General features: G+C 40.8%; 1 protein-coding gene across 1 annotated transcript; it reads left to right on the top strand.

The window, feature by feature from the left end:
- The first annotated feature begins 6,614 nt into the window (after positions 1 to 6,614).
- LOC126095514 (sorbitol dehydrogenase-like) lies at positions 6,615 to 23,745 on the top strand. The gene is made up of 3 exons (XM_049910299.1): positions 6,615 to 6,619; positions 12,824 to 13,008; positions 23,558 to 23,745. Exons 1-3 carry the CDS (start codon positions 6,615 to 6,617, stop codon positions 23,743 to 23,745), a joined length of 378 nt encoding a protein of 125 aa, XP_049766256.1.
- Positions 23,746 to 27,422: the final 3,677 nt, after the last annotated feature.

Raw genomic sequence — 27,422 nt, 5'->3', positions numbered from 1 at the left:
ATATTCATGGAATGGTTTATCAGCATGTTGTGTCTGCACATGCATCAATAATTCAACAGTGCTACAGGGATCCCCCAAAAACTTTGCAAGTCCATACCATATAGAAAAGATCACATATCCGTAAAACAGGCTGAATCCGGATGCTGCACCACGATAGTGTACAGTTGCAAATTGCAAATGATGATATTGATTATTTTGCAAAAGTCAGTGTGATGCTCAAATTTTACCATATGTGACTTTTTTCTATTCTCTAACCTGAAGAGAAGCACCTTCGGCAGATGTTTTCTATCATCAGAAGCAGTAGCAAAGACTGCATAGATGATTTTGAAGGACCTTTCAAAAATTAGTTTCCAGCAAGTTTTTCAGACTGGCAGAAATGCAAGTGCATTGCATCCAAAGGATATTATTTTGAGAAAGACCGTCAAAATTCCGATGATGAGAAAAGGTATGTTGTCAAAGAAAATTATGATCATTCTCTGTTGAAAATTCCACATATCTATGCTTAAGTTAGTTAAATTTAACCTGGTAAGTTGGGGAGAAAGCTGCTACTTTGAGATAAGCTGTTGTTTAATGTCATATTGGCAGCTTAATGTTTACTTCATTACTCTGGTACTTTTCAAAGAAAACAGTTACCTACATCTGTAAATAGAGAGGTCAGTTAACAACATACTACTCTTATGCAGCTCCTTCAGTAAGCCGTACAACTTGCCATGTCGCTATCAAAAATTATCAATCCTGCAGGAGGAGTGGCTAGTGAGGCACAGTTGTAATGTTCTTCTGAATTTGGTGGGATTTCAAATGTTAGGCTTTATTTTAGGTGGAAACTTGTTATTTGTCCAGAGATCATGATATAGGATTTTCCATCCTATTACAATGAAATATGAACAGTATCAGCTGAAATATACAGACAAATACATACAAAGCTTTTCTCCTAAATGTCATCAGGCACACTTTGTCTGGTGTTTCAGCAGATATTACAATTCTGTTGTGCTGCAAAGTGAGGGGACATCCCTATGGGAACTCGAGGACAGGTGATGGGCACCTACTCTGGGCCACATTTAAGTTGTTCAAGGAAATGTCATAATCCACATTCCAGGAGATCTAAAATTTGATATGGACTGTATAAGGAAGTGGCAGAAAAGGCTGACGACACTATTTTGGCATGGGTCTATAAAATTACAGGTTCATTTTAACTACAGAACAGAGTACTGTAGTGTTTTAGGCTACTCATGCCTGACTCCATGGTTGCATGCCACTTGACCCTGTGAACTGAGACTAAAGCCTCTTCTACTGATGTTGGATCAGATAGATTCACTCAACAAATGGTAACAAAAGAATTTGCAAAGAGACACTAACCTCACTTCTTCAGCTTCACCAGATATGAAGACCATCATAATCCTACTTGATTTATGCACTAGAAATTTCATTTTCCAACATGCTATCACACTAATCACACACATCACTATCTCCACTGCTGGTAACTACACTGCCTTTGGTTTTATATCTGTCTTCATCTCCAACCCTGGATTGACTCCCGACACCTCGAACAGCTGTTGATTTGAGTGAATTGTCTGCTACTGGTTCTGCACTCCTTGGTGGTGTGTTGTCGCCATCTGTTGACTGATCGGGAAAGCTTAACCACACCATTTGGTATTGTCTGCTATTACATTATAGGTGTGTTGGTCAGCTGTTACCATCTGCTTCATGATTGTTTACTGTAGCCTCAGAGGGAATACTCTCTCATCAAAGATGACATATCTTCTCAAAAGGATTTTTCTTTGTCCAAGACTCCACAGAGGATATCCTTTCAGTCCTTCTTCTACTCCAAGACAAATACATTCTTTTATTTGCTCCCCAAGTTTTTCAGACTGTTAGTGTGCCTGTCCAGGATCTGCAACCAATCACTTTGAGCATTTTCAAGTCCTCTTTAATAAGTTCTTTCTGATTCCAGACTTCATACAGGATTTTTTCATCAAGGGATCTTGTTGGGCAGCTATTTTGGATATAGCATGCCAAAATCAAAGCGTCTCACCAAAAGTTGTTGGGCAAACCACCTTGGTGTATTAGACACCTCACAATGGACATAAGTGTTTCATTCAGGTGCTCTGCTTTTTTGTTGGATGTGGTGGAGTAAACTGTGTTTTTCTGGTGTAACATGCTCTTTTTCTTGAACAACTGTTCAAATTTGCTGTTGATGTTCTCAGTTTCATTGTCTGACTGAAACTTTTCTCCCTGTCTCACACTCTGCACATCCCGTAAACACCACAAATGAGTTAGATACAACACTTTTTTACGTAAGTACTTTCACTACTGAATATCTTGAGTGATCATCTAGCTAAGTAGCATAGTAATATGCTCAACTTAAGGATGTCTGTCTTATGTAGCCCACATCACTATGTACCAATTCTAGAATATTTTCAGTAGCAGTTTGGCTTGGTTTGAAAGGCTGACTACTCATTTTACCTTGTATATATACGAGGTGCATTAAAGTTCTAAGGCCTCCGATTTTTTTTCTAATTAACTACTCACCCGAAATCGATGAAACTGGCGTTACTTCTCGACGTAACCGCCCTGCAGACGTACACATTTTTCACAATGCTGATGCCATGATTCCATGGCAGCGGCAAAGGCTTCTTTAGGAGTCTGTTTTGACCACTGGAAAATCGCTGAGGCAATAGCAGCATGGCTGGTGAATGTGCAGCCACGGAGAGTGTCTTTCATTGTTGGAAAAAGCCAAAAGTCACTAGGAGCCAGGTCAGGTGAGTAGGGAGCATGAGGAATCACTTCAATGTTGTTATCATGAAGAAATTGTTGCATAACGTTAGCTCGATGTGCGGGTGCATTGTCTTGGTGAAACAGCACACACGCAGCCCTTCCCAGACGTTTTTCTTGCAGTGCAGGAAGGAATTTGTTCTTCAAAACATTTTCGTAGGATGCACCTGTTACTGTAGTGCCCTTTGGAATGCAATGGGTAAGGATTACGCCCTCGCTGTCCCAGAACATGGACACCATCACTTTTTCAGCACTGGCAGTTACCCAAAATTTTTTTGGTGGCGGTGAATCTGTGTGCTTCCATTGAGCTGACTGGCGCTTTGTTTCTGGATTGAAAAATGGCATCCACGTCTCATCCATTGTCACAACTGATGAAAAGAAAGTCCCATTCATGTTGTCGTTGTGCGTCAACATTGCTTGGCAACATGCCACACGGGCAGCCATGTGGTCGTCCATCAGCATTCGTGGCACCCACCTGGATGACACTTTTCGCATTTTCGGGTCATCATGCAGGATTGTGTGCACAGAACCCACAGAAATGCCAACTCTGGAGGCGATCGGTTCAACAGTCATTCAGCGATCCCCCAAAACAATTCTCTCCACTTTCTCAATCATGTCGTCAGATCGGCTTGTGCGAGCCCGAGTTTGTTTCGGTTTGTTGTCACACAATGTTCTGCCTTCATTAAACTGTCGCACCCATGAACGCACTTTTGACACATCCATAACTCCATCACCACATGTCTCCTTCAACTGTCAATGAATTTCAATTGGCTTCACACCACGCAAATTCAGAAAACGAATGATTGCATGCAGTTCAAGTAAGGAAAACGTCGCCATTTTAAGTATTTAAAACAGTGCTCATTCTCGCCGCTGGCGGTAAAATTCCATCTTCCGTATGGTGCTGCCATCTCTGGGACATATTGACAATGAATGCGGCCTCATTTTAAAACAATGCGCATGTTTCTATCTCTTTCCAGTCCAGAGAAATAAATCGGAGGCCTTAGAACTTGAATGCGCCTTGTACTTCACATTTTTCTTTATATTTTGTGACTCCACATACTTCTGTGTGTCCAAGTCTTTGATGCCACAAAATTTCTTCCTGTCTGGCTGTTGCTTTATTTTCCACTGGTTGATGTGTTTTGTCATTTTGGGGCATTGCTATATTGTTATTCACTTTATGATATTCATATTCCACTAAATAGATATCACTGCCTGATGATCTTTCTCTGAACTATCCCTTCTCACGGATAGACACACAGTTTTTGAATTAATGCACATTCCTTTCTTGTCTATTTATATAACAGACAACAAGTTGCTATCCAGTCCTTTCACCAGAAGCACTTCTGTTAGTTGGATTGATTTATCCCCACATGACTTTGCTGCTTTAATGACAACACTTCCATTACCAGTTACTTTACTAACTTTCCCATTAGCCAGTTTCACTTCTTCAAAGTTGCCCATCTCTAAGTCCTCCAGTATCTTCTGGTGTGTGGTCATATTATGTGACACTCCTGCATCCAGGACCCACACTTTTACATCAGCACCTCCTCCACTTTTGGTCACTGTAACAGCCACTATTTTATCTCCTTTAGCACTTGCACTTAAGTCTTCACTGTTTGGATAATACTTAGCTCTGTTGAGATTGCACCCATTTGTCCTGTATTCTGATTTCTTGGGAGCCCTCTGATTGCTTGCTGCAGCCATTCCTTGTTTTCCATGAAAATGTGGGCACCCCATGACAATGTGATCTGCTTCATCATAGCAGGAACATATTCTGTTTCTACTAGCTGTGTTCTTCTCATTTTCTTGGTTTTGCTTATGATTTTTATAGTGGCTTTGGCCAAACTGTGTTGATTATGACCCCCACCTCATGTTGCATATATGCCTTGGCTTCTTCTCGGCTCTTAGTGGACTTTGAAACTGGTTCTAGGCGCTTCACTTCTAATTATAGTCTGTTGATGACAAGATCTGTGGTCATTCTGCCTTTGTCTCTTTGTAAACTTCTAATGAGGCATTCATACTTCCCCAGAGGCAGTACTAGAAGCACGAAGACTGCAACTATTTTGTCATCAAAGGTAAAGACCCCCCTGCTTCACTAATCTATTGGCAGCCAATATCTTTGTTACATAGTCATCCATAGTCACATTGTCTTCTTTCTTCATATTTACTAAGTCCCTCATCTTGGACATAATGTTAAGAAGCCCACTGTTGAAGTGTATTTTATCCAATTTCTCCCACACTCCCTTCACTAGTTTTAGAGGGCTAATCATCTGTAGGTAACAGTCTTCAACCAGCATTAGAATGATGGACAAGGCCCTCCCATTTTTCTTCATTTTCTCCATATCTAACTGATCATAATGTGCTCCAAACCCAGGTTTTATGGCATCCCATGCCTCACAAAATTTTATCTGTGAACAAACATTAAATGATCATGCAAAATAGTTATTGCTGCACAGGCAATCAATCTTCATAGATGGTTCCATCATTCTGAATTGTTTCACTCATCACCAGCTAAGGTAAAACATCAGATATGTCATCTTCATCAGTTCTTGTACCTCGGTTTCTTAAATATGCTCACCACACCTGTCCACTGGGGCCATAACCTGTTGTAATGTTTATAAGTGCAGCACGTACTGATACATGGAAGTGGGTGGGCTGTTTAATTAAAATGCACACATCATCACTGTTGATAAATGTATTACAGAAAACACACACATGGCACCACCATTACACTACACTCTTCTCAAAGAGCTGTTTTTTCATGTCTTACTTGAACTACGTTAAGGAAGAACATATAGAGAAGAGAAGCATACACCAGAAACCCTTGACTTCTGAGTGCTTTGGAAATAGCACTGAATTTGAATTATGATCACCACATTAAGTAAACCTGATTACAACATTTGAATATCATGAACAATTTTTTCTTCTTAGTTCCATCTGAATTAGCACATACTAGAACCAGTTTCTTTTTCTTTATATAACTTGCCATCAACACATTTTTAGCCCAGGAATTTCAGTATTTTGTCCGGTGTTAATTTAAAGAAAATGCCAGTCTCTCCTCTATTAAAGATGTCACAGTCTGCATATCCTTCATGAATTGTAGGCCATACAGTAGTGAGCGATTGTTGGATTGATTCAGTATTCACACTGTTGGGCTTCACCACTAATTTTTCCATAAGTAATGCAGCAATATTGCTTAAATATGTCAATCCAGCCACTGCTGCACACAAATTCCTCATATTTTAATTTCTTGGCAAATTCTTCTGCTGTGGCCATAAGGAGAGGTCCACTAATGGGTACAGTGATGCTTCTCTGGTGGTTAAACCACTTAAGCAGCACTCATCCCTATTGCTCCTTTCAGCTTTTTGTAACCGCTTAATTTTAGATCTATTTTGTTCAACCACTTAAGCAGCACTCATCCCCATTGCTCCATTCAGCTTTTTGTAACCGCTTAATTATAGATCTATTTTGTTCACACACAGTGACAATTTTATCCTTGTTTTTCCAAATTATTTGGACTGTGGAATTTACGTGGCCAAATTGGTGACACAAGTTAACCTTTTCAACTCCATTCTTGATTTCATGAATGAATTTCACTTTTTCTTCCAGTGTTAAAACTTGTCTTTTAGTGGCCATGCTGTTCTACAATTGCTGCAGAGGCAATCAATCTTCATAGATGGTTCCATCATTCTGAATTGTTTCACTCACCACCAGCTAAGGTAAAACATCAGATATGTCATCTTCATCAGTTCTTGTACTGCATAACAAAAGTACTTCACGTGTACTGTTGATGAGTTCTATGATTGTCACCACTACTGTAGTATGAATGCACAAGGGTAACAATGAGGTGAGGAGTCTATACTACACTTGTTCTTGATGGAAGGGCAGGGAGAAGAATATTCCAAGTTGTCATATTACAACAAAATGATTTCCATTTACCGTACATTGATTCTTGGAAAATGTTGTAGCTAACTGGGACTGAAAATGGCATTATATGTGAGGTACATGCATGTACATTTGTCATATTAAGCAAGAATGAGAAGTATGTCCCTTATGAGGAATACGGTTGAACCACAGAAATCACAACATTATAGCCGATTGGTTGTTGTAACTGATGTATCTATAAGAAAGTTGAACTAAACAGCTACATCTACATCCTCGTTGCAACATAAAAACATCTAACTTTAATAATATCTGTGTTTCTTGGTGTTTCAATTCCAAAGAAAGTGTGTTTAATGACAATATTATGAAAAGGATAGTTTTTACTCACAATATGTAGTGAAGATGTTGAGTCACAGGAAAATACAACAAAAAGACAGCAAAACAAGTAAGCTTTTGGCAAAAAGTGCTTCTTCTGAATTAGACTACATACACATACGCATTCAGGCAAATGAAATTCACACAAACATGACCACTGTCTCTGGCTGCTGAGGCCAGATTGCAAGCAACTGTGCATGCTGGGAGAAGTAGTCTGGGTGGTGGGGGTAAACGGGGCTGGAGCGGGGTGGGAAAGGATAGGAGAGTGGGGTGGGTTATGGTAAAGTGCTGTTTGTGGGAGCATACAGGAATGTGGCGGAGTGTGTGTGTGTGGGGGGGGGGGGGGGGGGGGGGAGAAAAGAAGAGAACTAAAAAGACGTGGTAGAGTAGAAGGCAATGTACAGCTGGAATGGGAAAAGGGAAAGGCATTATGTGGGTGAAGGACAGTGACTACCAGAGGTTGAGGCCAGAAGGGTTACATGAACATAGGATACATTGCAGGGAGAGTACTCATCTGCTGAATTCAGAGGAGATGGTGTTATTAGGAAGGGTCCAGATGACACAGGCTGTGAAGCAGTCATTGAAAAGAAGAACATTGTGTTGGGCAGCATGCTTAGCAACTTGGTGGTTCAGCTGTTTCTTGGCCACAATTTGTCAGTGCGAACACACACCTTGTTGGTTGTCATGCTCATGTAGAATGCAGCACAGTAGTTCCAACTTAGCTTGTAGATCACATAACTGGTTTCATAGGTAGTCCTGCCTTTGGTTGTATAGATGATAGTGGTGACCAGACTGGAGTAGATGGTGGTGGGAGGATGTATGGGACAGATCTTGCATCTAGGTCTATCACAGGAACATGAACCATGAGGCAAGGGGTTAGGAACAGATGTTGTATAGGGATGTACAAGGATATTTGGTGGACAGTGCAATACCACTGCAGGAGGGGTGCGGAAGATAGTGGGTCGGACATTCTTTGCTTCAGGGCACAGAGAGACGTAGTCAAAACTCTGGAGGAGAATGTGATTTAGTTGCCTCTGTCCTGGCTGGTACTCAGTTATGAGGGGAGTTTGGGGGATGGTGGGTGACTGGAGAGATAAGGCAGTGCATGGGAGATCTGTTGCTGTACAATACTGGGAGGGTAATTATGATCTGTGAAGATATATTTTGAGAGGGACTGCTCATCACTACAGATATGATGGCCACTGGTGGGAAGGCCGTATGGAAGGGACTGCGTGGTATAGAATGGGTGGCAACTGTCAAAGTATTGCTAGTGGTTGGGGTTGGTTGGCTGATGATTGGGGTGTCCTGGGTGGTTGGGTTTGTGGACTTCAGGATGCATATAGAAGGTAGGGGTACGGAGAGAGGTAGGGGTGGAACGATAAATAGACTCTGGGGAGCAAATCTGGGATGGGCCTAAGGATTTGAGGAGAGACTGGAGATCTTGTTGGTTTTTTGGAATGGGGTTGCTATGGTAGGGTTTGTGTGTGGACAAGTCAGATGAGAGCTGATGGAATCCTTCCACCAGGTAAATCCTGCTCTGCAAAATAACAGTGGTGAAGCCTTTTGCAGCTGGTAGGATTATAAGGTAAGGATCAGTTTGTAGGTGGTAGATTACAGTTCTTTCTGCAGCCGTAAGACTAGCTTGCATATTGAGGGATTTGGGGAATGATGGTAAGGCAAGGTTGAAGGGTAAGAAATTTTGGAAAGTTAATGGGGTTGATATGGGGGCAATGAGGGTGGATCACGTTTGGATGGAGAAGTGAACTGAGTCAGAAATGGTTCAGCATTGGTCTTTGGTTGAGTCTGGCCAGTAGAGGTGGTGGCAAGAAAGTGTCTTGGGAATGGAAGAAGAAGAGAAGATCTTTAACAAATCCAGCATGTTGGAATTTGGGAATGGGGCAACAAATAAGCCCTTTGGATAGTACTGTTACTTCTGTGGGACTAAGGCCTATGGAGGAAAGATTCATGATTGTGTTTCAGGTCTGTTTAGGTTCTAAATTCTATATGATAATGGGAGAGAGTGTCTGAGTGTGAGTGAATGTATTTGGTCTGGAAGGTAGGGTTTGTCAGCTATGAGGGAATGTGGGGGAGTTTCACAGCTATTGTAGAAGTGGTGGATAGTGGTTGTTGAAGGTGGGAGTATGAAGTGAACAGGTTGCAAAGTTTTTTGAGGTGGCATTGTGCATGCTGCTGAAGTGCCTGGAGGGCAAGAGTTTCATGGTGTGAAATGATATCCAGGAATTTTGGACTGTACTGCAGGTGAATTTTATGGATAGAGGGGAGATGGTGGTCACAGTGGAAGGAACCCTTGCAGCCAGAGAGGGGTAATTTGTTGGTAAGACCATTAGGGGGATTCCATGAGCCAAACAACAGGCAGGAAAAGTATGCATGATAAGGAAACTTTTCTGTATTGGCGCAGATGGAGGAAGCAAGGATCCATGGTAGAGGATAAAACTGTCTAAAGATATAAATATGTGCAAACAAATTCACAAAAATATGCAAAAATACGTGAGAAACATCACAAAATAGGGTGGGATGGATGAAGTACGAAGAAACAAGATGAAACCTGAGGGAATAGTATGATAGCAAAAGGCAAAAACGAACTGAAAGTGATGTGAAAACACAATAAGAATAAAATTAAAAATAAATGACTAGATTATAATGTGGGCTGTGTGTTGGCAGGTGGATATGCATACAGAAGGGGAACAGCAGATATGAGTAGATTAGGTGAGGTTAGTGGGTGCAATCTGTAATAAGAAAGGAAAAATAATGGTGGGTATGGGGGAGGGATTGGTAGTAGCGCTGTTGATAAAATATAGACATACTGATATTTTTCTAAAATATATCAATATACATGAGCAATAATTTTCTGAGTGATTTAATGATATATCGATATCAAAAGCACAATCCAATATTTCTATTTTATGTTATATTTTTTCACTGTTTTCAATAAATATTTGAAGTTATACTTTTGGAATTGTATTACAACATAATTTTACTTTCAATGTGTGAAGGAGTCTTACAACTTTTTGAGCTTTCATTACATCCAGTCTTTCTCTTTTACTGTGTGAAGCAAGTATAGATGGCACAAAGAAGAAGTCAGATAGCACTGGTGGATGCCGGTGTGAATGGGATAACAAGATGTCCAATGTGAAGTAATAGCACACCAGTTGCACTGGAAAACAATTTTTAATGCAACTGGTATGCTATTTCTTCACCTTGGCATTCTTTAAAAACTGTTGTAAAACTGATGAACAAATATCTAAATGACAAGATTGTTCTTTGCGATGGATGGAGATATGTGAGAGGAAATGCTGACACAATTGGCGCTTGGTGCTACCAACAAAAACTGCAGTTTTGACACTGCAACTGCTAGGTCACTGGCGTTCACAGAAATGAAAAGCACAGGAAAGTCGACAGTAAATGTTCCAGACAAATCCGATATGTGATGAAACCAAATGATGGACCCATTGTAGATATTTTATTGTGCCACTTACCTGCAGTTACCATTATTAGCAAAATAGTTATCGCCAAGAGTGTGCATGCATCATTTTCCTTTGAATTCTTGCTCTGAGGGGGATAAGTAGGCTGCTTGCTTCTTGTTGATGTACAGAATGTTTAATACTGAATCAGTACATAAATATACAGCTATAAAACTGGCAGTATATTTACAATGTGCAGCTGATTTTGTTTGGCTGGAACATAGGTATTCTTTCCATCAATTCATCAGTAACATTTGTGAATATATCATGGGTCCGTATTGATATTTTTTTAAGTACTGATATATTGGGTTCCTGATATTTTTAAAAATATCAATAGTCCCAGTTGGTAGGATGACGTATAAGTTTATGTAGCACAGGAAAGTGTGAAAAATAACATGAAAATTTTTTTGAGAGTAATGCAGGAAGACTGATCAGTGTGAAGGTCTAGGATTAATGATATCAGCAGGAGTGATGTGGAACACAAGATGCTGGATCAGCAATCAGCATGGTCTTGTAGCCATGTGTTTGTGCCAATGAGACAGTTGATGCAGTGTGGTTTGTAAGTCAGAGCATGCAGTGCAGTTTGGAATGTGACAGTGAAATGCAGGCAAGAAGAGAAAGAAAGGAACAGACCCTGAGTATAGTAACGCATTAGAAAACAGTAACAAATAAAAACAGCACTTGGTTACAGGCTGGAAGAAAAGCCTGTAGGCAAAATCCAGCAATGGAAAATCCAGGATGGGATAATAACGTTATTATGAAAAGGATAGATTGCACATATACACACATTCAGACAAATGCATCTCACATACACATGACAACTGTCTCTGGGTGCTGAGGCCAGACTGCAAGCAACTGCTCGTGGTGGGAGAAGCAATCTGGGTGTTTGTGGTAAAGAGGAGGCTAGTGTGTGGAGGGATAGCAGGGTAGAGTTTGGCAGTGTTAAAGTGGTGCTTGTGGGGGCATACAAGGGCAAGGCACAGAAAGGGTTTGGCAGCTAGGTACAGTGAGGGAGCTAGATGGACAGCAGGGGTAGGGGGACAGACAAGGAGAGAACTAAAATTCCTCTGGGTGCACTGGTGGAATAGAAGGCTGTGTAGAGTTGGAATGGGAACAGAGAAAAGGGTACATGGGTGAAGAACAGTGATTAATGAAAGCTGAAGTCATTTTCATTCACAAAGCCTTGGATGACTGTACTCAAGTCATACATCACAAGGACATCATTAGATTTCTGCTCCAACCACCAGACACTGGCCATTTTCTGGTGTTGTGATGAGGAGACCACACCATGAAGATGTTCCAAAATGGCTCTATAAAGTCAGTGTGATTCCCACCTTAATCATTACAACAAACCACACTGACACCATACACCTCACCAAGCCGAAAGATGCTCATACAGATCTCAGCTGTGGTTACCACCCCACCCCCTCCTCCTTTTCATCAGCCATTAGCCATACTGTCTTCATTACAGTCTGCACAGAAGCTGATCATCAAATAAAGTTTAAATTTCCTTAAATTCCAGGTGCTCTGTACTATAGGGGGTTGGGGATGCCCTGTGAGACCAATTGATCCAGCAGTTGACTGTAGTGGATGTTACTGTTGATACAAAATTTATTTTTGGAATGACTTTCAGTGTCAGGTTATCCTATGTTTGGAAATGTATATTTGTGTAGTTGGAAATAAAAAGTAATTTTGTACAGTTAAATACTTTGTGTATTATTTTATGAGGTGTACAACTGTTACTCACACACTAAACAAGAAGCAGCAGATAAAACATCTTCTAATTAACATAACTAAAAAAGTGCCTTTTTGTAGTACCATAGTAGCTTGCTGTTATTTTTATATAATCATCTACAATCTCCCTTTTTATTGCAGTTCAAATAGCAGTTTAATGTAAGTTTATTGTTGATACAGTCTACAGAGTAATTTCTGTTATTTATTTCTCTATTAATTTAAGCCTTACTTGTCCCATATCCCTTTAATAATAGGTTCTAGAGAATGCAATAAATATATGAATGAATGTATGTACGGATGCATGGATGAAAAGGGAGTAAAAAAATATTTCTCTGCTCTCAAGCGGTGGGCCATACTCAGCTTTTTATTAGACTGAACTCTCAAATACCTAAAAGTAAACAACTTCGTATAAAAATTAGATGAATAAATATGGTGATCCTTGAAGACTTTTAGGTTAAAGATTCACATATTGTCTTACACATATGTAACATATTTTTGTGTGTTTGTTAATACTAGTACAACTTTTTAGGTATTGATGCAGGCATATGCTGTAAATCTTAATTTAACCTCTATTACAGGTTACCAGACAATGTCTCATTAGAAGAAGGTGCTCCTGTACAGCCACTTTCTGTAGGAGTTCAGGCATGTCGTAGGGCTGGAGTCACATTGGGTTCTACTGTTCTTATCACAGGAACAGGACCTATTGGTCTCATCACACTTATAGCGGCAAAAGCAATGGGTGCAGCCAAGGTGCTTATGACAGGTATTACAGGAGATACTTTTTGGTAAACTGACAAAAAAGCACAAATTGAGGAAGGTCCATGGATCACTGTAAAATTAATTCTGAAGCATCTAGTTGTAATGACCTTCCATTAAGTGTCAGTACAAAATGTTTATCTGATGTGAACTTAGTATTAAGCAGTAATAAAGTTTGGTGTCCTGGAGTTGTTTAAGAAATTACCAAAAATATGGTTTACCTAACATGTAGTGGAATAATAATAAATACCAATTCTTTGTCTATTAAGGATTATACTGATTTGTTGTTATTTACAAATTCATAGTTTTAAAAATTTAATTTTAATATAATTTCAGCTACAGTTAAGTTAACATAATTGTACACAAGAAATTTACATGTTAAATATAGCAGTGGAAAGTTATGTAAATAATTTAGAAGTAAAAGTAACAAGTTACTCTAGCACCTGGAGTGTTTGTACAGTGCATGACAATGGTGATGATGAAGATGATAATGTGGAGAAATCCATTCCTTGAATAACTAAACTTTTATGGTTTAATGACATCTCTATTTGATTAAGTCTTTCCTTCATATCAAAAGCCAGGTCACATCAATATGTTGCACTACAGGAAAAAAACTAAACTCAGAATGAAAGAACACATAGCTTGATGTATGCTGATCAAGGACACTACTTGGTTACACTGAGTGCTACTGAAATGATACTTACATAGTCCCATAACTGGTTCACAGCAATCAGTTTATGTCTTATTCTCACAAAAAACCATAGCATAATATTTCAAACAAGAAAACATGGCCTGCTGATACTACAAATAGACAAAAATGATCATACACTAAATGCAACACTATATGTAAAATGCCAGGTGGACAACAAACTAAAAGGATTCAACTCCTAGATAAACTAAGGAAGAATCTTTGTTCAGCATGTTTTGTACATAGAAGTGCCTCTCAGTGTTTTAACTTGAAAACTACAATGCTCATTTTGTAAACATTCACACCATGTTGTCTTATGCAGAGTGTAACGAGTATAGATATTTTTATATATCATACCTTAATATCTACAAGCATCAGTGTGTCAGTTGTATATTTTTTTTTTTTTTTTTTTTTTTTTTTTTTTTTTTTTTTTTTTTTTTTTTTTTTGTGTGTGGTTGAACATCTTCCTACAAACACATCACATAATTTATTACCTGATGTTTTCTGCATGGTCATAACTGCACCACTAAGAAGACTATGCCTGTCAGGATAGACTAACCATTTTGCATCCACACATCCATACTTAAATGCCTGACCTACTACCAAGGGAAAATAAGCCTTAATGGGTTGTTCTTGCCATACATACCTGACAGAAAAAGGTACAACTTGTAATACCTACATTTATTAGTCTGCAAATGATGTAAATACCAATTAATTTTCTTAAGTACACTGTTCTCAGTCCCTAATAGAAATATTTGCAATTATACCGATTACACTCTTTGTAATCATCATCTTGAGGGAAACAGGTATGATAAAGGAAATATTATTTTAGCAGAAGTGAGCAAGGAAATACTGTGTAAATTTAACAGTCATACATCTTGCATAGCACTCATTGAAGACGTTGGAATTTTTATAGTTCTTTCACCATCTGTTTACCCCTGAATTAAGTAAGTTCTTTTTCTTGTACCATTGTCTCACATTGGTGCAGAGTCGGTGTGGTTATTAACAGATTTGGCACGGTTCATTTGAGGGATGGTGGGATGCACTTGCTGCAGATTCCCCTTTACTCTGTTGCAAATTTTCCCATTAGTTATTATTACTACGCCTCCTCTATCATTAACAGACCCATACCATTTATTCTGAAGGAGAGGTTTCTAGGATGTTGAATGACTCAAGTTATACATTAACAGGCACAAGTAGCCACTGCAGGCTACATTCTGTAAAGTATACTAACAACAGATTAATGCTAATCTACTAACACTGATAATAATGGAAATTACTCCAAGACTACTTTATACAAGCATATTCTGAGGAACAGAAAAAAACAACTGCTTCTTTGCTTATATTATTCAGCTTCTGTTTTTATGTAATGCTTCAGACAAAACATTCACTTTGTGGAGACCACTATCAGCTGTCCATATGCTGGCAGGGTCAAGATATTTTTAATGCAAACATTAAAGCTGTGCAGAATTTACATCCCTAAGTCAATATGTGTTGATGTGTTGTTGGAGTGGCTAATGAGGTACTGTTCTACTTTGTTTATCTACAAGCAACCTGTTATAGGCCTTTGCACCAGAGTATAAAATTCAATCCTGAGCCCTAGATAGGGATGCATAGTACACTCCTGGAAATTGAAATAAGAACACCGTGAATTCATTGTCCCAGGAAGAGGAAACTTTATTGACACATTCCTGGGGTCAGATACATCACATGATCACACTGACAGAACCACAGGCACATAGACACAGGCAACAGAGCATGCACTATGTCGGCACTAGTACAGTGTATATCCACCTTTCGCAGCAATGCAGGCTGCTATTCTCCCATGGAGACGATTGTAGAGATGCTGGATGTAGTCCTGTGGAACGGCTTGCCATGCCATTTCCACCTGGCGCCTCAGTTGGACCAGCATTCGTGCTGGACGTGCAGACCGCGTGAGACGACGCTTCATCCAGTCCCAAACATGCTCAATGGGGGACAGATCCGGAGATCTTGCTGGCCAGGGTAGTTGACTTACACCTTCTAGAGCACGTTGGGTGGCACGGGATACATGCGGACGTGCATTGTCCTGTTGGAACAGCAAGTTCCCTTGCCGGTCTAGGAATGGTAGAACGATGGGTTCGATGACGGTTTGGATGTACCGTGCACTATTCAGTGTCCCCTCAATGATCACCAGTGGTGTACGGCCAGTGTAGGAGATCGCTCCCCACACCATGATGCCGGGTGTTGGCCCTGTGTGCCTCGGTCGTATGCAGTCCTGATTGTGGCGCTCACCTGCACGGCGCCAAACACGCATACGACCATCATTGGCACCAAGGCAGAAGCGACTCTCATCGCTGAGGACGACACGTCTCCATTCGTCCCTCCATTCACGCCTGTTGCGACACCACTGGAGGCGGGCTGCACGATGTTGGGGCGTGAGCGGAAGACGGCCTAACGGTGTGCGGGACCGTAGCCCAGCTTCATGGAGACGGTTGCGAATGGTCCTCGCTGATACCTCAGGAGCAACAGTGTCCCTAATTTGCTGGGAAGTGGCGGTGCGGTCCCCTACGGTACTGCGTAGGATCCTACGGTCTTGGCGTGCATCTGTGCGTCGCTGCGGTCCGGTCCCAGGTCGACGGGCATGTGCACCTTCCGCCGACCACTGGCGACAACATCGATGTACTGTGGAGACCTCACGCCCCACGTGTTGAGCAATTCGGCAGTACGTCCACCCGGCCTCCCGCATGCCCACTATACGCCCTCGCTCAAAGTCCGTCAACTGCACATACGGTTCACGTCCATGCTGTCACGGCATGCTACCAGTGTTAAAGACTGCGATGGAGCTCCGTATGTCACGGCAAACTGGCTGACACTGACGGCGGCGGTGCACAAATGCTGTGCAGCTAGCGCCATTCGACGGCCAACACAGCGGTTCCTGGTGTGTCCGCTGTGCCGTGTGTGTGATCATTGCTTGTACAGCCCTCTCGCAGTGTCCGGAGCAAGTATGGTGGGTCTGACACACCGGTGTCAATGTGTTCTTTTTTCCATTTCCAGGAGTGTATATGCTGAAATTATTTTTACTTCTGGAATTGTTGTAATGAATTCACCCTAAATTTAGTTTTGTTATTAACCACTAACACCTTTAGAGAGTGTATCTATCAGCTTGTAAAGGTGAAGGATCTCTAAGTTCCTGAAGAGGCTTTGCAAGATGTTCTGTTATAATCTTTACACAATATTCCTGTTGCATGAAGAAGAAATATTTTCATAAAGTTAACTGTAATACCTTGGATGATTATGTCATAGGACAGCATTGAGTGTCAGTATGCAAATTATTGCTGAGAATCCTGTCTGCCTGTCAACAGAATGAGAGAGGTTTTTAACTGTAAAGCAGACAGAACTGAGCTTTTTTGATAAGCTTATCCACATGCTGGTACTACCTGAGTTTATTATCCATCTGGATGCCCAGGAACTTCACACATGAAATCTTGTCCTGTTTGTATCCATTCATCTCTCTTCTGGTACCTGTAACAACAAAGTTATGAAAAGGATAGATTGCCCACACCATGCCTCCTCCTTATCCCCACATCTCATGCAAGATTGTTTTTCCCATCAGGCACTGTTGCAGTCTGTAGTCTGGCCACAGCAGCCAAAGGCAGTGGTCATGTGAGTGAGTTGTGCTTGTGTGAATGTGTGTGTTTACTTTGGAAGAGACCCTTTTGGCTGAAAACTTCAATGTATAGCAGTCTCTTCATTGTGCCCGTCTGTTAGTCCATCATGGACTTTCCATTCTCTGTTACCTATAAGTAATTTTTATTTGTTTGGAATTGCATAATAATCTTATTGGTTCCTAAAATGTGTGTTGTCTCCTACTTATTTCCACTTTTAGAATTTTTAGTTTCCAATTTTTCCTCATGTCTTTAATGTTCTAACATTCCACATGTCCAAATACAGCTAGCAATTGCTTTATTTTGTGTTTTTATAGTTCCTCCCAAACAGTCCCTGCCCAGAAATTCAAATGTTGGCCTATTTTACTTGCAGAATAATTTACCCAGTAGGGAGCCATTTTGACACTTTTAGCAAACAAATGCATGTACTAAGGCAAGATAATTTGGCAGTCATTATCTTCCACATCATAGAATGCCACCTAGTCACTGCTGTCCCAATGAGGTGCACAGAAATGATAACAGTTGCCATAACAGTCTCATTGATTTTGTTGAATGTGACTACTGGAGGAACTGTGACCTTTTTGTAGGGTGAAGTGTCTTTGTATACCAATCCAGCAGAGAAAACTGCTTCTGTTCTGTGAAATGTACTCAAAGACCAATGCAGTCATTGCCGTAATTTTGGCAAGAGGCCCTTAAAACTTACTACCAGATAGGCCACAGACACCAAGCTTTTTAAGGATATGCTGCTCCTCCATCATTCCCCCTTTAGCCTAACTTGTAACAGGCAGAGCCTGGTTTTCCAAAGCAGGGGTCAGTTTATCAGGTTTCATTTGTCAATCACTCATAAAGGAGGTAGTTCCTGAAATGAATTAGTGTCGATAAAGCAATTACATACAAAAAGTTATAAGTGAATGGATGATGTTATTTAAACAGTGCTGCATTTTTTACTTCATTCTTCATTCCTTGATAGTGAAAAAGTAAAAATAAATGTGATAATATTCCCTCAGTTTTTATTGTTTGTTTCCAGATTTTCATGACATGACTTCAAAATTTCAGAAAGTGTCACAAAATAAGAATGGCTACACACTATTCAGCAATTTTATTTGCAGAAAATGAAGTTGAATTATGAAGGAAGGAAGGTTATGGTTTAATGTCCCAACAGTGACAAGATCACTAGGCACAGAGGTAAATTATACATGAAATTGTGACATTGATAGGTCATATCAGCCTGAACAACATGATATTTGACTGAGATTGGACATTTGAGCTGCCATGTAATTCTAGAAGTCTGCTTTGATGTCTCTTGCCATGTACATGTGTACGACTACTGTGGAAATATATATTTAAGTGCAGATATTTGTGGGACAATTTGTTCAGTATACCTCTACACACATCTTGTTCCCATACTGGTGCCCCGAAGTTTTCATGTCTTCTGCGACTACCGCACTGGGTGTTGTAGCATCAACAGGTTATGTGCACACCACCACGACCGCCTCACCCAATGCTTTGTTTGTCTACACTAATTCACAGTGATTCGTGATCTCCATCCGTGTTAGCCTCAAACTTTGTCTCTCTACAACGGTCGAGTGCTACACCGCTAACACAAACAATGGACTCTGGTTTCGTGTTGCCAGACTGTGCTCACCAACGTGTGAAGTTTGAAGTGAACAATATTCAGAACTGTGCACCTACCGATCAATTGTATAATGCTCAAAGCCATCTACATTTGCACACGTACTTTGACTCTCAACGGGCCCCAGTGACAGTTACTGTGGTGCTGCGTGCAGCGCCACCATTACCACAAAATGCACCCAACTAGTGTTTCACCTTCCAATCGCATCTTACCACACTGAAGTGACTTTCCGCAAGTTCCACCAGTCATTTATAGCGAGGGGGGGGGGGGGGGGCTGGTTCTGGCTGCTCTTGTCTCCACATTGCGGACCAACTGCATTCATTGCTTTGACAATGCCAGCCAGCTCACCACTCACCACTAGTTGGCACAACTGCTCCATTCTCCACTGTCTGAGCACTCCAGGATCACCCACGCACCATATGTGCCAGTATACATGTCAGACCACCACATCCAGCTCATCCATACTGTTGGTAACACAAGGTTTTCAGTAAGGATGCCAAGAAGTACCGGTTACCTTGCCAGCACCCAAATGCCGACTGCTGGACCTAAAAGCCACCGAGTCCTGCAGGGAACCTCATGGGCATCCTCATACATTGCTCTCCATCAACTCATCCACTCTACTGAGTGGTAGCTTGTACGTGATTGACGTTTTGTCACGGCTCACTTTCCTAGTCGAAACTGGTGCTGATGTGTCTATCATACCTACATCGATGGCTCCCCCCATTTTTTCACCGACGAGGTCACTTCTATGAGCTGTTAACACATCAACATTACAAACCTCAAGCACTGTCAAAGTTACGGTGCACCTATCTCATTCTCTGTATTTTCTGTGGACTTTCTACATTGCCGACATTGATGATCCAATTCTCGGCATGGATTTTTTGTCCCATTACAACTCTCTCTGAACATAGTTCAGGGCTCAGTGCTACATCATCCCACTAACACTCATATACTGTGCTCCCGCACTTATGTTCCCTGCTCTGCTTCTCTCACGACATGTGAGTTAGTATGCAAGGGCTCCACCCTCGCGGGCCAAATTGTGACCAGTGTAACTAATCTACTGTCAGAATACGACTTGGTGGCACAACTCCGATGGGACAGCAATGAGCTGAAACAACACATCACACACACCTACAATGAGCTTGTCGCAGCTCGTAACTCACTGCTAAAACTGCAGTCCACAGTTCCACCACCTAATCGAGCTTCTCTGGCTGACACTAGCTCAGACACTCATCAGGTTAGTCCAAACACATTAATCGCGTGTGATGATTCGTGTCCAGTAGACTCCGCAACCCCAATGCGCTCGCCACATTCAGTGTCTTGTGTTTCAAACAGTGCTTCTAATGACAGTCACCAGATTCCTGTAGCACCGGATGACATTCCTAAAACAACTATTATCACACTGCTTAGTTTGTTCCAATACAACTTCATGCCATTTGGCCTGAAAAATGCAGTGCAAACATGGCAGCGATTCATTGAATCCATCTTACAACCGGTCGAGTTTTGCTTTGCATATCTGGATGACATACTCATTTACAGCATGTCACACCCCCCCCCCCCCCCCCACGCTATTTAAAAAGAACTCTGACATTTCCTGGGCACAATAAATTACTACTGCCATCACCTGCCCTCTTCCGCCACCATGCTGGCCCCATTGGCAGACTTGCTGTTGGGTAAACAGACTTCAGGACTCAAACCCACTCGCTGGACTGCACCTATGCCGGAGGCCTTCAATGCACTTCAATGCACTTACATGCCGTGACACTCGCCTGTCCTGACCCCTCGGCCGAGTTGTTCATCACTGTGGATGCCAGTGACATCACAGTGGGAGTGGTACTACAGCAGCACGAGGCAGACATGGTTTCGCCCTCATAATTTCTTCTCTAAAAAAACTATCAACAGCTCAGAAGAAATACTCTGCTTTCAATAGAGAACTCCTTGTGGTCTACGAGGCTGTCAAACACTTCTGCCCTGATGTGGAGGGTCGCTCATTCTTCATCCTCACGGATCACAAACCACTCACAGATGCTTTCTACAACCCACCCAAGGACCCACCCCCTCGGTGTTTCCGCCACTTTTATCTAGTCTCCCAATTCACAACCAACGTTTTGCTACATCAAAGGCATGGACATCGCTGCAGATTTTGTTTCGTGGATCAGTACTATTTCGTGCATCATAGACTTATCCAACCTGGCCACCCTACAAGCCTCTGAAGACGAATCTCAAGCTCTCCTTGCAGACCCTCGAACATGCCTTGTGTTTACCAAAGCTAAATTCCATAGCATTGTGTACCAAGTGTGGTGTGACTCTTCTACCAGTACCTTACGCCCATTGCTTCTGCCCCCCTGCGCCAGCAGGCGTTCGATGCACTGCACAACCTCGCTCACCCTGGTGTCTGCACCACTACACAGCACATCTCTGAGTGTTTCTTTTGGAAAAATATAAAACTGGACTGTCAGACTTGGACACACAGTTGCATCCCCTGTCAATGCAACAAAATCAGCCACCACCCCACCCCACCACTGAGCAGGTTCGATATTCCCTCAGGACGATTTTGGCATGTACATATTGATCTTATCGGTCCTCTTGCACCATCAGAGGGCCACAGATACATTCTATCCACAATCGACCACATATCCTGTGGAGCAGAGGTAGTTTCTTTACCTAACATCATGGCCGAGACCGTGGCCAAGGGTTTCATCTACTCATGGATTACTAGGTAGGTTGTCCAACCACCATCACCACCGACCAGGTTCAGCAGTTTGAGTCTTCCCTGTTCACCATTTTATGTAACATCTGTGGCATGAAGAAAATTCATACCACAGCCTACCACCCACAAAGCAACGGACTCGTAGAATGGTGGCACCACAATTTGAAAATATCCCTCAGGTGCCACGGCTGCCTCTGGTCCGAAGCCCTTCCATGGGTGCTCCTCGGCCTCTGCTCAGCTTTCAAGCCCGACTTACAGGGACCTATCTCAGAATTCACATTCTGACAGAACCCTGTCCTACCAGGGGAACTCATTCAGCATCAGGTACCCAAGGATACCCCCCTCCCCCCCCACCCGGATTTCACAAGTCCCATGCACACTCACTTCAAACAAGAGCACCTGGACCCACCTATCAGCCACTCCCTGCCAGACAATTACATGCCAACCACTCTCAACACTTGTTTCCATGTGATGCTGAAAGACGATTCAGTCTGACAACCTCTGGAACCTTCTTATGTTGGCCCCTTTAAGGTCCTCTGGTGGTGCGATACAACTTTCGACATCATTGTCAAAGACTCTCCCCAAACTGTTTTGTTACACCAACTCAAACCAGCATTCGTGGACCCCGATGCCCCCCTGCTGGCTCAGTCAGATTCTTCTAACAACTCTCCTGCCAGTCTCTCTCTTTTCACCTGGTGCCTCCCTGTCACCATTCGTGAGTTTCTCGGACACGTCAACCTCCATCCTGTGTGCATGTTCCACTACTACCTCACAGACTATGGAGACACCCTCTCCCATAGTCACCCTGCTCTGCATCGTACCCCCACACCACATGGACAACATTTCAATCATAACTCTCAACGACTGAGTTCTCATTCTACTCACAGACACCGCGACCTCACCACCCAACGACCAGCCAAACTTCAGTGTAGCACATAGCCTCACTCTCCCTCGTGAGTGTGACCCGATGACAATCCATGCCTTCATCTCACCGGATGGCTCAGTTAAATGGTTCAAATGGCTCTGAGCACTATGGGACTTAACATCTATGGTCATCAGTCCCCTAGAACTTAGAACTACTTAAACCTAACTAACCTAAGGACAGCACACAACACCCAGCCATCACGAGGCAGAGAAAATCCCTGACCCCACCGGGAATCGAACCTGGGAACCCGGGGATGGCTCAGTTAGCATCTGGGCTTACCACACCTACACACCACCATCCGCCGTTCCACCTGCCTGCTCACGGACAGGCTGCCGCATTGTCCGCCCTTGCTGGCTCCACAACTTTGAAGTCGCTCCGCCTCCGCAACCCACCCTGGTCAAGGTGGAGGACCCGGTCGTGCATCTATCATCTCGTACAGCCACCGACAGAGTCAATGCCCACACTTTCTCCAACCAAGACTCATCTGTGGTACTCTGTACTGCAGGGGGAGGGGGGGGGGGGGCTGTGTGGAGTCGAGGTCATATCGACTATGAACAACATGATCTTTGACTGAGATCAGACATTCAAGCCGCCATGTAATTCTAGGAGTTTGGTTTTATGTCTCTTGCCGTGTACATGTGTAAGACTACAGTGGAAATATATGTTTATGTGCAGATATTTGTGGGACAGTTTGTTCAGTATACCTCTGCACCCATCTCATTCCCATAAAATAAAACACAGCTCTCAGAATAACATATGACCAAAGAATTAATGGAATTTAGTTAGATGGATCAACCTTGATCTTTAGTTTTGAATGGAAATTGATTTTGAATGTTTCAAAGATAGACTTTTGACTAACACTGGTGACAGTGACAGAACATATTTAAGAAATGTATATTATTAAATAATTTCAAGACTTACTTTAATCCCTGAAATTACATCTTATATTTCAGATGTTGTTGTTCATCGGCTTAAGATAGCAAAGACATTTGGTGCAGACTACACACTTCAAGTCTTCCCTGGTGAAAGTGTAGTACAACAGTCAGCTAAGATATGCTCCCTGCTGACTAAGGCTCCAGATATAACTATTGACTGTTGTGGAATAGAATCTACAGTCAGACTGGGCTTAGGGGTACAATAAATACACATTTTATTCATCATAAATACCAGACAGACATGTTTTCTTCACTTGTTCCACTTGTAATGGTCGCCTGGTCGTAGATATTGCTAATTGCTATAATCGCACTATTTCACTCCCATTTACGGAGCTTGTTAGCACTTGAAGTTAGGTTGGCGCCATTACAATGCATTGTAGTAATCACTGCTGCTTGCTGGATCGCTGCTGTGTCTCGATGTTGATGCTGGCTCTAAATCTGGTTGTCTAGGGTTAAAAACATGAGGTCCCGTGTTTTTTATGTGCTTTTGATGATAAAGAATGAACGAAACCAACAAATATGTAAACTTCAAATATTTATTTCTCTGGTGGCCATCTTAATTCCACTGCCCACCAAAGACTATGACACAACACAACTTCCTTTACATGTTCTTTGCATTGTTTGTCCACCTCAAACAATAACACACTAACACACTGTACCAAAGTGACATTCTGACTGCCCCTCGACCCTTCTTGCTGCTCGTATTTATAACATTGTCAAAGAACTACTAAAAAGAGATATAGTTTACAAGTCACATGTACATCTGTTATCATAATTTGTGCAGACAAGTTATTAATTTGCATCGAGTGACATAATTTAACATGTTATTAAAATGACAGACAGATTTGTTGACTTGACAGAATAATTCTTTGTTACAAAAAGTCCGTTTTCTAGAAGTTTGTCAATTGACTTCTCTAATTTGCATAAATAGGTAATTAACATGAGTTATTAAGAAATACATTGGTTTTCATCTAAAACAGGATTGGTTTCGTGAATACTAAGTGAAACCGCTCCTAGTGAACAAATAGGTTTCACTGGGTGATTTTTATTTAAGGAGATCCAAAATACCTAAGTTGTACACTATTTTTCGTACTTCATATTAATTATTTAAGATGAACTCAGTGTTTTTACATGATGACATTTGCTGTATCAGTGATCAAGTGATATTAACTTTTGTGTGGGTCAGTTATTCAGTATAATTTAATGGGTTGACTGTTTATGGAGACATGTTATGCAATCATTGTTAACATACACAATAACTTTTCTATAATCATAAATACTCGTTAAACTGGTTGAATTTGGAGGGTATCGCATACTTTGGTAAAGTAAAGCCTTTAATATCTTCCGTTACAACTTCAAAACGTCAGGAAAGCATCCCTGTTCAAAAGACTGGTTGAATATTTTAATTAGGGGAGGTGCTATTATGCCACACACTGTTTTTACCACTTTAGTGGGTATCTCACCCAGCAGAGATATTATTTTTAATGATAGTATATTTTCCACACACTTCATTGTGACTGTTTTAAAATATGTAAGATACTCAGCTTATTGGTGGATTCCAAAGGGATTTACTTTACTCTGATGCTCTGCTACATCAACACCTTACTTTGTCACATTTATGAAGAAGTCAATTAAACACTCTGATATTTGAGTGGGGTTTACAATGAAGCTATCATCTGCTGAAATCCTAGATATTTCATTACTAGTAACTCTAGCACCTGTCTCTGATTTGACAACAGACCACAATGCTTTTGTTTTACTTTTATGGTGTACAATGAACTTCTTGTTTGCCATTTGTTTGGCTGCCTTCACAATTTTTTAGATACATCTTTATAATGATGAACACACTCAGTAAACTGTCTATTTTTATTATATTTCAGTTCATTGTGGAGTTTTCTCTTCCCGGCACTAGAAACTTTTATACCCTGGGTTATCCATTTAAGTTTATTGGTTGTTTTGTTGCATTTGGTTCTAAGTGGAAAAGTTTCATTAAATATTTCAAGGAAGCTACTTAAAAAATGGTTAATGTTACTATTACTCAAAATATAGCTGTTGTAAGGCCATTAAACCTCTCTTAACTTATTTCTGCATGTAACTGAATTGTTATCATTGAAGTTCCTTTCCATGTGGCTTTTGTTACATGAAATTTCCTTCTTAATTTTTGGTAGTTCAATGAATAATACAGAGTGGTCATGGATTCCTAAATCTATGCAAAAGTTATAAACAACTTCAAATACATAATTTGTTAGAATATTATCAATACAGGTAGCTGACTGTGCAATTACTGTAGTGGACTGCATGTCAGTCCAAAGTGATCATAGTCAAAGATAAGGTGCTTTACGCCAGAGGTGCCACAAATAAAATAGAACACTATATTTAATCCAGAATGGAATTTTCACTCTGCAGCAGAGTGCACACAGATGTGAAACTTCCTGGTGGATTGGAGAGCACTTTCCCACAAAAGGCAAAGGTCTCGAGTTTGAGTCTTGGTCCAGCACACAGTTTTAATCTCCCAGGAAGTTTCACTATATTTAATTATTTTTAATCCCAACAATGGCTATAGGCTACTAATCATCTCACAGAATATGAGTGTTGCGTATGGTGTGGAACAATTATTCTAATATGACTACTGGAAAATATCTCTCAGTTTCCAAAAATTTTCAGAAAAAAAAATTGAGTAATTATTTATGGATACAAATATAATCCCAGAATTTTTAAGTTTTCCTGGGTTTTTGTGCAACATGATCATAAAACCTTACTTCCTCAACCATAGGAAATACAAACAAAATAGTAAGAGATCAATATTTTCAAAGCATCACACAATTTTAAATACAACAAATTCAGTACTGAAACACAATTTTATCAGAATAGCATGTCCATATACAAATTCTGAGCATAAATGACAAGTTGAAACCAAACAGAAAGCAGGAAAAGAAAAAGCAGAGAAGATTCTTAAATTTTCTTTTAGAGATAATAAGAAAAGGGGTGCCAAAAGATGAAAATAAAGCAGTACATGTAGATAATTTTGTTCAATATCCCATACTGGCACTTCTGTGAGATTATTACTCACTCTTAATACCAACTGTCTGATTATCTAGATCCAATAATAGAACATTCTTGTAGAAGTATCATAAGTTACAATTTTCATATTAAACAGGCCTCTTAACTTGCAATGTGTAAATATCTATCAATTTCTTTATTTGTTTTGGTTCCTGTGACCAAATACATATATTGGACAAGTCAGTAGACAGGATAGGGATAAAAATTATATAGATATGATAATATTAATTCATTTTCTCACTTGTAATTAGTAAAGAAAATACAGATTAATGCATTAAATATGTGTGGCATAATTAACACAATTTAATAAACTAGTCCTGCTGTCAGCACAAAGTTAAATATGTGTAAGAAAACATTAGCACAGTAGTACAATATATCATCACTAAGTTTTATGAAAAATGCAAAGCCAAGTAATATGACTGGTAACGTTACACAGCAAAATTCCATTTCATAATTGCAAAATAATTATTGTTCTTTTTTACTGTATTAACTGTATAGTACTGTAAACATCAAGGCTGGAAATAGAAGATAAATAGCAGGCACTTTGCAAATGAAGAAATGTCAATATTTTTCAATGTAGATGGTGATTTGGCTATCTTATTATGTTCATTTTTATGTTATTGTAAGGAAGACTATTTAAAATGGCTGTGTGTTGTAGATCATAAAGGAACAGCCCTAGAACTTGTAGCATGGAATCTATTTATTAACTGTCCTGAAAAATTGAACATTTTGGCAGAAAATGATGCACTGTTGCTCATTCCATATTGTGACTTTGTGGTATCCCAGCTACCAAGGCTGAGCTAGTGTACAATGTTTATTTAAT

This window comes from Schistocerca cancellata, chromosome 8, assembly GCF_023864275.1.
Source record: "Schistocerca cancellata isolate TAMUIC-IGC-003103 chromosome 8, iqSchCanc2.1, whole genome shotgun sequence".
NCBI classification, from domain to species: Eukaryota; Metazoa; Arthropoda; class Insecta; order Orthoptera; family Acrididae; genus Schistocerca; species Schistocerca cancellata.
The sequence above is the reverse complement of the archived record's forward strand: the minus strand, read 5'-3'. Positions and strand labels throughout refer to the sequence as shown.